Source organism: Lynx canadensis, chromosome B2 (assembly GCF_007474595.2).
Source record: "Lynx canadensis isolate LIC74 chromosome B2, mLynCan4.pri.v2, whole genome shotgun sequence".
In the NCBI taxonomy this organism is placed as follows: Eukaryota; Metazoa; Chordata; class Mammalia; order Carnivora; family Felidae; genus Lynx; species Lynx canadensis.
The window spans coordinates 125508826-125521224 of NC_044307.1; the positions used below are offsets into that span (position 1 = coordinate 125508826).

The following is a 12399-nucleotide window of genomic DNA, read 5'->3' on the forward strand; positions in this document are numbered from 1 at the left end:
CAGCTCTCCAGAAGGGAGATTACTCATTGCTGTTTAATAAACACCCTGTCTGCTGCGGACCACGCTGCCCCTCTATTTTCTGACGTTCAGTAAGCCCTACCCTCAGATCCAGATTTTTTTTTTTTTTTTTAATATCATAAAATGCCAAGTTGGTAACCTAAGTGTGAGGCAGCACAATGAGCCCACATGCGGCTAGCTTTACCTTGAACATGCACCGGCCCTATCTTCTGCCTGGGCTGCATGTGGTCGGAGGGGAAGGAGAGAGAAAAGCAGACTCACGCCCTCCGTCCTGTAGAGACAGGCAGCTCTCCGCGCTGCCTCCACCGTCTGCACTGTTCTCGGCACCTGGCTCCTCCTGCTTGGCGGCTGGCGAGACATCGGGCTGCACCATGGGGACATTGGCTCTCACTCTGCCGGGGGAAGCGGGAGCTGCAGCCCCTCCCTCGAGATCCGAGCCGCCAGGACCGGTCTCGTCTGGACCGGCCCCGGCTCTACAAGTCTCGGCTGCCTCTCCCCTCGTGGGGCTGGGCGATGCTCCGCTCACGTTCTCCGCGGGCTCCGCTGTGAAATCTCTCTGCGGAGGTGGCACCACAAGGAACAGTTTGGGCTTCTTGGAAATGGGGGGTGGCTTCCTGCCGGGGGACGGGCCGGGGGGCTCCTGGAGCGGGGCGGCCCCGGCCTCTGGCTCCGCGGCGCGGCCCGGGCTGCGGCTCGGGAGGCCACGCTCGGCTGCACCGTCCTGGTGACCCTGACTCAAGCTCTTGGCAGGAGTCGGCGGCGAGCCTGTCACAGAGGCAGTCTGGCTTTCACTCTCCATTTCATTTATGCTATTTCGGGATTTCAGGAAAGCAGATGGCTTTAAATGATACTGGGGAACAACCGGAGTTAGTGTTTCCTGAGATACTTGTTCATATAACAGTGCTTGCTCGGATCCTGAGTTCTTTTTCACGGGCCTCAACTGTACCATCTGCAATGCTTCAGTGGTTATCAGGGGCATGGGGGGTCTAGTGCCCTCCTCTTTGCTAGCGGGCTGCCTAACGGCCTCCCAGGAGCACTCGGGCTGGCCAGATTTTTTGAAAGAAGGCCTGGCATCTTTCATCAATTTGGGGTCAAGGGGTGGGGCAGGCGGGGGAGCTGAGGAGGGTACCGAGGCAGGGGGAGGCGGCAGGGAAGCCGAGGCACCCAGAGGAAGGGGGCTAAGGGCCCTGGGGGGAGGGGGAAAGCCCTGGCCAGGGAGGGGACAGAAGGGAGTGAGAGCTTCCGGTGGTGGAGGGGGGAAAAGGGGAGACTGAGGCAGAGAGCCCTCGGGGGAGTCTACTAAAGGCGGGGGAGGGGGAAGAGGAACGGCAGCAAGGGGAGAGGCCAGCGCAGAATCCAGCTTCTTCATCGTCCCGCTTCCTTCCGTAGAAGTGTTGGAAGACAGGGAGGTGGACGACGAGGAGACGGACACTGAAGATACCAGGGAGGACTTCCTCTCTGGCACCTTGGGCTTGGTCTTCCCCTTCCCGTTTGCTGGTGACGCGGATTTTAAAAACACAGGCACAGGGGTGAGCGCTGTGGGTGTATTCGACTGGCTGGAATACCCACTGGATGGAGAAGTGACTCTGTGGGACTTCTCCGGTGACGTGACCTTTGGTTTGACGGCGCCACCGGGCACCTGGGGCATCGCGGTCCCGGAGCCCTCCTGGACCTGGCAGGCTGGCCCGTCTCCGGCCGGCGCCCCGCTGCCGCCGGGGCAGCCCCCGCCGGGGATCCCGGGGTCTTCCTGCGCGCCCGTGTAGTCAATGTAGTACCCCCAGGGGTCCGCGTACTCGGACTTGACGCTGCTCGTGTCGCTCTGCGACGGCGTGGCCCCGCACAGGGAGTACACGTTGGGGGCGGTGGCCGAGGTCATGCTGCTGCCCGCGCTCACCGTGCTCTGGCTGCGGGAGCGGGACAGCCAGGGCTCTTCACAGTCGCTGCAGGGGCTCTGCGAGGGCGAGCTGCCGCCCCTGGCCTTGCCCGGGAGGTTCAGCTGCAGCGAGTGCTGGAGCGAGGCGATCAGGCTCTCGTTCAGCGCCTGTCCGTTGGCCTGCACGCCCTTCTTGGGAACCCTGCGCAGGGAGTCCGTCCGGGAGGGTGGCAGGGGCGGCTTCTTCGCTTTCTTCAAAGAGATGTTACGCGAAAGGGACTTGTCATGGTCACGCGGCCGGTCCCCTTGGCTCTTCCGAGCTCGCCCATCAAAAACATTGACCACACTGTGCCTGGGGTTCCCGAAGCCATCGCTGCTATTGCACAGGTTTCCAGATCCGTGTCCGGGGTCGGGGTGCATAGATGCGTAGAAGCCATCGTGCTCCTCTGAATACAGGGACCTGGCATCATCTTTGGTCGACGTTTGATCCAAACTGCAGCTGCTCATGTTACTTCCGGGAGTGGAGAAGCCGGGAGTTGCCGCACGTGCCTTCAGTGGGGATGCCCGTCCGTTACCTGCGGCGCCGTATTCCCAGGGCTCCGAGCTGCTGTGCCCCCCGCCCTCGGAAAAACTGGACTCGCTTTTGCCATCCACATCCTGGGCGTGCGCTGGAAAGCCCAGGTTGTTTTTACAGTCGTAGGTCATGGCTTGGGATCCATTCTCCCGACTAGCTGGAGTATTTAGAGAGACCGCTGAATCACAGAGGGAGGACAGCATGGCTGCACTGGGGGGATGGGGATCTAGGGCCTGGGAAAGAACAGTGGGGTGACCCTCAGTCCAGTGACCGCCGTGAGACTGATGGCCCTCTTTACTAGCATGCCTGGACAGGAGGTGCTCTCTGGATTTTGCCTTCAGGTATGAACAGGAGCTGGTAATCTTACCGTCCAGCTGTCCTGGACTGTGAGCAGCGTGAATAATAATGACCTCCGGAGAGGACGAGAGCGTGGCGTTTGGGATGATGCTGGTGGAATAGGTTGCGTGAGGAGAAACCACGCACGCTGGGCTAATCACGTTCTCAAAGTGCCTCAGCTCCTGGGACTTGGGCCTCAAAAGTGTTCCGGTCCTCGAGGCACCTCCTAAGTGTCCTAGGTTTTCATCTACTTGTGGGTTTCCACTCTGGTAGGGGCGCGAGCCATCCAGGTCTTCCGCAGGGCCCAGGGGACCCAGCCGTGGCTCGAGGGACTGGATGTTTGCCCTTGCTCCAGAACGTGGAAGGCTGTGGAAACCAGCATCACTGTGGAGGCGGGAAGGGAACACGATACCCGCGGAATCGCTCAGCACAGACATGTTCCCAGAGGAGCCTGAGAAGTGGCTCATCTGGGCGGCGATGCCTTGCCCCTTCTGTGCCCTGATTCTTCTCATGGAAGGTGGTACAACTTTTACTTCCTCAGTCTGACAGCTGGAGTCCCTCATTTCTGAGCGCTGCCCAGCAGCCCGAGAGCTGTCAAGCCTTCCTAGTGTGGAGTAGTGGTCTGGGGTATACACTGAGTGAGCACCAACCTCATCCTGGCCGGTGCCTGATGCTGGAGATAAAGCAGAAAGAGGCTTGTTACCTAAAAATAAAAATATGTTAGTTCATCACTGATACCCTCATCCCCTTTTTACTCTGCTGTACTTAAAAATATTTTTTTTTCAATTCGATTTAGTTTTTCTTTCCTCCTGTAGGCACCTGAGAGTTTAAACAGTTATTGATACTCCTAAAAATAAAAACCCTTCTTATGAATGTCATGTGCTTCTCTCGATTTGTACTTCAAACCCTCCTATAGGGTGAGCGCTACATATGGAATTCTCAGTTACTCTCTTTAAGATCAAAGCTGAACACTCTGTACAAGAGATACTTTTCAAATAACCTCCTTTCGGTAAAGATTTCAAGGTGGCCTGTCACCCACCAGGTGGCTGTGCCGAGTATCTGTCAAGCTGTGACGATCTTTCCCAAAGACAAATGAATGTAGTGGTTCAATAGTAGGGCTACAGAGATACCATTTACAGAGGATATTGGTAGAAAACAGTGTTGATTATATTAATTTTTTATGTCAGAAGGAATTCCAAGGGAAAAATGATTTACAGGCCCATCTGTGTATCAAACATTTCATTATCCATCTTAGACCATTGTCATCTGTCTGTCAGTGACATTCAAAATCCAATGGCAATCTGTTATGTTCTGGTGGGGGAAAAGCTGCAAGAATTCATCCAGTGAGCATTTCCTCAAATTAGGGTTATTCATTTCTTGGAGCTCTAAAACCAAATGAGAGCAGGTATGTTTAAAGGTGGGGCGGGGCAGGGAGGGGGGAAGCATAAGGAGGGCCAAACAGAGAGGGAAATGGATGAGAAAAAACCTTAAGTGTAGATAACAGTTAGATTTCAAAATACCTAGAAAGGAACAGAATCTTAAAAACACAAGTCCAACATGAAACCAACAATTTAGCCAAAGTGGAGAGGCAGAGAGAGAGAGAGAGAGAGAGAGAGAGAGAGAAGGAGAGGGAGAGAGAAACCAATTCATGCATAGTAACTAACCACTAGGACACATTAAATCTTGAAAAGTAACAGCAAAACCAGTTTTCTCTACACTGTTTCAAAAACTGAAAAATTCTCAATCATGGGCTTTGCTGAGCAATGCAAGTTGGGTGCCTGCTGGCATCACTGTTCACCTGGGCAAGGACACCAGTGGTGATGGGATTCCCGCAAACTCCTTCCCTATCCCACATGAACTAACTACGTGTCCCTGACTGGACATCCAAATACCAAGGATATTACAAAAATGGCAGTGATGTTCTTGTATGAACCACAAAGGAGATGTCATCCTGTGAGGAATAAAGCATAAAGCCTTTTCCTTCACTGTGATGATGGAGAATATTTTTATACTGGTATCTTTTAGCAGAGAGGATCTGTTTCCTCCCCCCTACTTCTCTGCCAGTTACGCTCACTGAAGACAGACAGACACGCGCACGTGCGCACACACACATGCACACAAGGTTCTCCCTTAGAAAGAGAGGAAGTGGGTCAAAGGGCAGGAGCAGGAGAAAAATCCACTTTGAGGAAAGAAAACAAAAGATGAAGGTTTTGCTATTTTAAGAGGTATTTTAGTAGGTGGGAAAATCGACTTGCAAGGCTCCACCAGTTTGCTTCCAAATATTCAAGTTACCTTATTCCATTGAACAATGGATTTTCATGCTTTTTCTTCTAAGATTGCAGCCGTTTTGCACGGGATCAGTGGTAGATTTTTAATGGTCTTTAAGGGCCATAAACAAAGTACTGATTCTTTCAGGTAACAATTCTGAATGTGAAACCATTTTAGGCTTCTGAAAATGGAAATATAACCATTTCTTCGCCATTTACAGCCCAGTACAACTTTCTTATTAACAAAGTTTTTCTAAAGACTTTAAAAAACATGTGTGAAAAACAACTCACATATCATCCATCATAGGGACCACCAAAGTTCTATTCCCAAAACAGACTGCCTAATATTTTCATAGTACAAAAAGTGTCACATATTATAGGATATAGATGAACACTATCTTGACCAGAATTCAATAACAAAAACAGACTATAAATAAAGAGATCTGTGGGGCACCTGGGTGGCTCAGTTTGTTAAGCATCTGGCTTCAGCTCATATCATGCTCTCATGGCTCATGGGTTCAAGCCTCGCATCAGGCTGTGCACCGACAGTGTGGAGCCTGCTTGGGATTCTCTCTCTCCCCCTTCTCTCTCTGCCCCTCCCCCATCTCAAAAGAAATAAATAAACTTAAAAAAAAAGAGAGGACTGCAAATATAGACCTCTCGGGTGCTGCTAAAAATCTTGAATGGATTTATCTGATTTTACAACATAAAGAAATAATTATATTTTTTCTTCTACTTATTACACAATACTACAAGGTATGTCGAATTCAAAAAAAACATGTAATCAATGCTAGTTAATTTAAGGTTTAATAGGTGGATTTTTAAAAAGTCACGTCTGGTCTTATGTTCTTAATGTTCTTCGTACAAACTATCAAAAATCATTCAGAAGGGGGATTCCTTTAAGTGAAGCTTTTTCTGCTTGGGGAATACATATTGTTCAAGGACTATTCAAACTCTTCAGGAGCCAAATATAATTGTATACCAACAAAATAATCCTATCTGATTCTAAAAGATGAAAACTCATAATGGGTTGTTCAAATACATTTCTATGTATATATAAGATAATAAGAGTAAAGAAAAAATTAGAAATTTTGTCCGATTCACTTAAATGGAAGGCAACGAATTCTAGGCCATAAAGACTTTAGAGAGTAAATCTCATAGCTTGACTTCAAAGTACAAACTGGCTCATCTCAAAAATAAAAATAAAAATAAAAAAAATAAAATAAAACAACTCATCTCTAGAGTCCACTGTTTATGGTTTCTGAAGTGAAAAGTGCATATAATGAAGCACAATCAACTTTAATTCTGGAAGAATCTCTGGTTTGATTTTTAAAACTCCAAATCTCCAGCAACTTGGGCAGTGTCTAGTGGACAGGAAGTATCTTTCCTAGTGAATGTTTTCTTTTCAGATAATCATATCCTTTTTTTAATCTAATTTGTTTGACTCAGCCATACTTCCCTCTCCTTCGTATCTAAAAAAGACTAATTTTTAAGGAAAATACCAAGTGTCTATAAGCTTTCAAACCAGATACCTTTCAAGTACGGAGTATTGGGGAGAAAAGGCAAGATCAACCAGAAGTCATAAAATGAACGAAGAAAATACATGATCCAAATTTTCTGCTAAATGTTACTCTATTCAATATATATTTATTTTTGAGACAGAGAGAGACAGAGCGTGAACAGGGGAGGGTCAGAGAGAGAGGGAGACACAGAATCCGAAGCAGGCTCCAGGCTCTGAGCCGTCAGCACAGAGCCCGATGCGGGGCTTGAACTCACGCAAGTGAGATCGTGACCTGAGCTGAAGTCGGACACTTAACCGACGGAGCCACCCAGGTGCCCCAAATGTTACTCTATTCAAAGGTTATTTTCCCTTACTCTATCAATCCTTTCAACTAGTCTATCTATAAAAGTACAGTTGTTTCTTATCTTTTCTTTCTTTTTTTTTTAAACTAGCTCTCACTTCAATACAGCTATCTCAGTGGACCACCAGCTATGATCCAGGTTATGTCGACTGCGCAGTGACATCAACTGTCTCTGTTTGGCCAAGACCACAGCGCAATGATGTGGGCAGAGCTATTTCCTTTCTTCCAGCATTGTTGGTGTTTCTACGTCACATACAAAAGAGATGGGAGCATGGGCCCCAGGGACTCAATTACTGATTTTAAAAATACAATTACAGAAGACCTGATTTACCTAGCTGATCAGATCATTCCACTAAGATCAAAGAGGCAACTGAGTTATTGGCTCCATACTGGTTGGTTTAGTAATAAAAGTGATAAATTTCATTATCTCTGAGGTTCTAGAAATCATGTTACATATATACATAGAGAGAGAGACAGAGAGATGGGGGGGAGGGGGGAGTGAACAGGGGGAGACACAGAGATAATTCACACTGAATACTTGTGTGTATGTATATGTTTTTCTGAGTCAAATTATTCTTATACTCTTTGCACAAAGCCATCCAAAACCTACCTATTTTGGTTGCACAGCCATTTAAAATGTAGACTACCCTGAAATATCAACCTTGTTATCTTACAAAGGGCATGTCTTTAAAGTCACTCCTTTAGGTTAAGGAATGTCCCCTAAAAGACCAGTTAAAATATAAACATTACTGCAGTGCTGTAAGGAATTAGCCCATTAAGTATCTACTGAACATAAGAGTATGTACTAGTTTCTCACATAAGTTAGCTGTCACCTAAAGGAAGAAAAAAAGAGAAAGAGTCTGAAAGAATGAAATCCAGGAGGACCGGCCCAGATCTGGAAGCAGATGCAGGGGCACGGACGGAAGACAGATTTCTCAAACCCTGTGGATGCAATCTCACCTTTGTTTGCGATAAGACCCTGTGTTATGAAATAAGACGGGCACTTGTATGTCACCTGGGTCACCGGAACTACCTAGAGCAAAAGCAAAGCATTGCTATTCTTGTCCCACTGTGGCTTCAGTCTAGAAGGCAGAACATACATGTCGGAGAACTGGGTGGCAGTAAAAGAGAGAATGCCAGGTAAAGAAGAGTGAGCCTTCTGTCCCTAAAACAGGGCATTTCAGCAGGTGTTTTGGGAAAAAACACATAGGAACAATGTCTGTAGCACTTGGAACCTGAAGCAGGCAATGCTACCTCAAAGTATAACAGATCACTAGAGCTAGGATAAACCCATTTTGACTCAAAGACTGCGGGGCAAGTTCCGAAAGAATTATCCCGAGTATCTAGACTGTAACCTTCAAAAGCAAATAAAAGTAAAAACATCAGGTGAAAGCAACTATGAGGAAATAAGTCCACAGGTTGGCTGAAGAGAAAGAGGCAAATTTCAAGATAGGTAGTATTAAGTTCCCTACGGTAATTACAAAAGCAGCTTTTATGTTAACCTATAGTGAACCTACCGGCACCAAGTGCTTCACCTGTATGAATTCATGACATCCTCAGACAACCCTATGAGGTATGTTCTGTCAATATCAACAACCACATTATTTGAATGAGGAAGGAGACTCGGGCAGGTGAAGTAACCAGCTTGAGGCCACCCCGGGCGTCAGCGGCAGAGCTGAGATTCAAATCCACACATCTGGCGCCAGAGTCCCTGCCCCGGCCCAGCGTGCGCTGCTGTCTGTGTAGACATTCCCAATGAGCCCATTGAAAACCAAAGGAGGAAGGGAATATAGAAAGAGGAGAGTGAGAGGGTTACCCAAAGCATCTATAAAAATAAGCAGAAATAATATGGATAAGTGAATTATGAAATAAATAATCTTCTCCGCTAGCCCCCCCACCAAAAAAGAGGGGGGAGGGTCCTTTCTTTTCTGTTTTTATCACAGGTTGAAAAATATTGAATTAAAAACCTATGAAACTGTTTCCTTGGACATTCCATTAAGGCACTATCCAACATAAATGAGTATTTTCTGTTGTACTGAAATTTACTAATTATCTCACACTTGATGTCTCTTTGATGACAAAATGGCCATCACCCGTTGTCAGTATTAACTAATGAAGTCCATAGTCATTATCTGGAGTCCTAGAATGAGTTTTTGGTTTTATGAAAACTTAAAATCTAAATGAAAGGTAAATTTCATTGTGGAAATACCCAATGTGCAAGGCACATGGAGATGCTGACATTACTGTAAATGTCTATCACCCCAGTTGACAGTCTTTATACAAGCTCTTCCTGTAACCGCCTCACCAAAACTCAACAAATCATCTGCAGGGGATGTTAAGACTTGTACCCAGTGCTGCACTCAGGAGAGAAGCTGGCCCTCTGAGGGCACCAAACGGCTATCAGAATGTATTGATCTCGTAAGCACCACAATGAGGTTAGCGTAGTAATGCCGAGCAGTAACGAGGGGCAACAGAATACAGTTCTGATGAGCCATACCTAGCTCCTTCTGTATGTTGTCAGGGACTCCTGTAATAGTCTTTCTCCTTTTGACTTTCTTCGGTCGTCTTACCAGAGTGTCTGTGTAAATTAGAGACCGCCGAAGGCTGGCCTGGCGATCGAAATTCTCCCCTAATATAGAGTAGTAGAACAAGCAAAGCAATGTTATTCTCAAGCAAGCCGACACCATGCACTCTCTTCGAGAAGCTTGTTGTAAAATGATAAGAAGGTTATTAATAATGATGTTAGCCAGTCATATGATGATGAATGAATGCTGAAGGCCAAAAAAAAGAAGGAAAGCACATTATCGTCATAAGGCTATTTTTTCATTTCCGGTCTACTTCCAAAGGAAGCACCTTGGTCTCATTTGCACATGAGCTGGGGTAACAAGTGCAAATTTGTTAACATGACTTGAAGAGTGATTCTCTGTTATTTACAAAAATGGGTCATTTTGGAAGTGTTTTACATAGGCCCTATCGTCACCAAAATCACTCTTCACATCAGCGTAGGGTGTGGTGAAGGCAATGAACCTATTGTATTCATGTGTTCTCTCTAGAGAGCAATATGATGTCTTGTCCTGTGTGAGGATACAAATAATCAAGAATTCTTGGACGCAGAGCTTTCTCTTTCTGTCAAGGAGGCTGACCATTTGGGCAGGCTGCGGTAATTGTTATGGTGTAGACACAACTGTAATGACCAATAAGAAGCCTTATAATGATAAAGTACTTTTACCACAATGAGACCCAGTAGCACTGCTGTTGTTAAAGCTGAACTGCTTTCTTTCTGCTTCTTGGTCACTTTTGGCAATTGATCTTAATTCAGACATTTCAGGTAGTTTTGCAATCAAACCTAGAATGCCATATCCACAGGACTGTTTTTTGTCCTCTAACGTACGAACTTGTGTGATTAGCACACCAATGGAAACCATAAAATAATAAAGTAGCAGTTACTGACTGGTCTGCTTTAAATTCTTTCCCAGTTTAATTAAAGAAAGTTTTGTAGCACTGTCTCTGTTAAATGGTTATTCTCCTCAAAAAGAGATTTTAAAAATACATATACACACAAATTATATACTCCCATCATGCCTATGTTGTACCAAAAGAAGTATATAAACATTCACTCTTTTTAGCAATATTGACACACAAAGTGAGTATGTTGTAAACAAGGCACCCTCTATTTAAGTAGGAATAAACTGTGATTAGAAACTTCTTTAAAGCAAAACAGAGGATAAAAGATCTGAATGATCAAAGCACATTTCATGTAGGAAGCAACAAACACAAATAAACGCTTGCAACTTTGTTCCTAATGGAGAAAACCAGAAATGATTGAGAGAAGATGGTGAAACACGAGAAGGTATCATCACTGTAATAAACGCATCACTAAGTACAATAGCACGTATGATGCTTGTAAGGGGGCAAGCCATGACTTCAATGGTCCATAGTTCCCTGCCGCAGAGGAAAACAATTTCCTTGTATGAAGGTATTAAAAACAGACAAAACATCAACAGATAGCTGCGTTTAGTCTCTACTTTTGCTTCCTTAAAAACAAAAACAAGAGATAAACCACTCAAATTCCAAGGAAATTAAGAAATAAACCATGAGAATGGACATCTAAGACATATGCCATTAAAGGCCAAACTCTCCATCTTGCATCATGGCCTCAAATGTCTGCCCCCGATGGTGGACTAAACATTTCTTGAAGGTAGGTACCATGATTCTTGTACTTTAGCACCCCCTGTGTCACTCAGTTCAATGCCTGACACAAAGTAGTTACTCAATAAATATTTGTTGAGAGGCACTGGTTCACTCCCTTTCATTGAAAAACAGCCTTAGTCATGGTTACTACTTAGAAATAAACTTAGCTAACAGCAGACATTAGTACAAAGTCAGTGTGCCAAAACTCTTAAGCATGGTACCACTCTGTTTATCTTCCAGGTGGAAGGCTTTTAATCCACATGGCGAACAGGAAACCTACACATATATGCATTTCATTTGAAACATTTTTTTTTTCCCTTCCTCAACTCCTAGAACATGATGAGTCCCTACAGGACTATGACTGAGGGGATTAAATTGATTTTCATGCTGGCAGCTCATTGTGCTAATGTTCTGCTGCTATGCCTGGCCGGCTTCACTCTGGACGTAAAATAATATATTTATCGACATTTCTTTCCCCTGCGGATCCTGACTGAAAATCAAACCGGAGGGTCAATGTTCATCCAAATAAATGAACACATGACAATTCCCTACAGGAAGCTATATTTTAGTCTCAAAAGCCTTCTAGGGCTGCAGAAACACATCATTTAAAGAGGAGGAAGTGGTATAACCTAGGTCAACTCGACTGCTGAAAGTGAAAATTTTAAATTTAATGCTTCTTTGTATCAGAATAGTAGAAAAATTAACATCTTTATGTAATGCATGTTTATGTATGTGAACACATGATCCAGAAGCTGGATCAACACACATGCAACTAGATACTAGATTTGATTATTACAGTTCTGAAAATGTTAATCACTCAATTAAAAATAAACTGCATTTTGACATAACTCATTTTGCTCACTTCTTTGTCATTTGCCTTTCCTATGTGGCATTTGAAGGCCTCCTTTTAAACTCTGTGTAATTCATATCTACTTAGTCATCAACAGGAGGGAATTGCAGCTCAAAGAAATGGCAATGTCTTCTGTTGTTACAATGCATTTCATTGCAAATGATTATTTCTGAGGCTGTATAGTTACTCTGTTTTAAATTTCCTGATCTCAGGATAATGCATTTATCCTAATTCCATTAAGGACTGCCATATTTCATAGCACAATCTTCTTATCTTACAATATTACTTTGGAGGCATCTAATCATATATAATGTAATTTATGTTTCTGCTGCATTTAATCAATCAAATAATGTAATGCGTTTTCTTATAGAAAATTTGTGTCCACATATTCCATTAAGCAATAAACACACTTTATTCTGAAACACAGC

The 12399-nt window shown here is 44.9% G+C and overlaps 1 protein-coding gene across 6 annotated transcripts in view; it reads right to left on the minus strand.

Annotated features, from left to right (window-relative positions):
• The window catches only part of NHSL1 (NHS like 1), a 132899-nt gene that overhangs the window by 8584 nt on the left and 111916 nt on the right, over positions 1–12399 (minus strand). For 3 of the 6 annotated variants that reach the window (XM_032593256.1, XM_030316450.1, XM_030316451.1), the window contains 2 exons: positions 9428–9559; positions 280–3504 (listed from right to left, as the gene is read on the minus strand). In XM_032593256.1, the coding sequence (XP_032449147.1) occupies positions 280–3504; positions 9428–9559 (3357 nt within the window). The remainder of the gene's footprint in view (positions 1–279; positions 3505–9427; positions 9560–12399) is intronic. The other 3 variants (XM_030316445.1, XM_030316448.1, XM_030316446.1) reach the window with 3 other exon arrangements.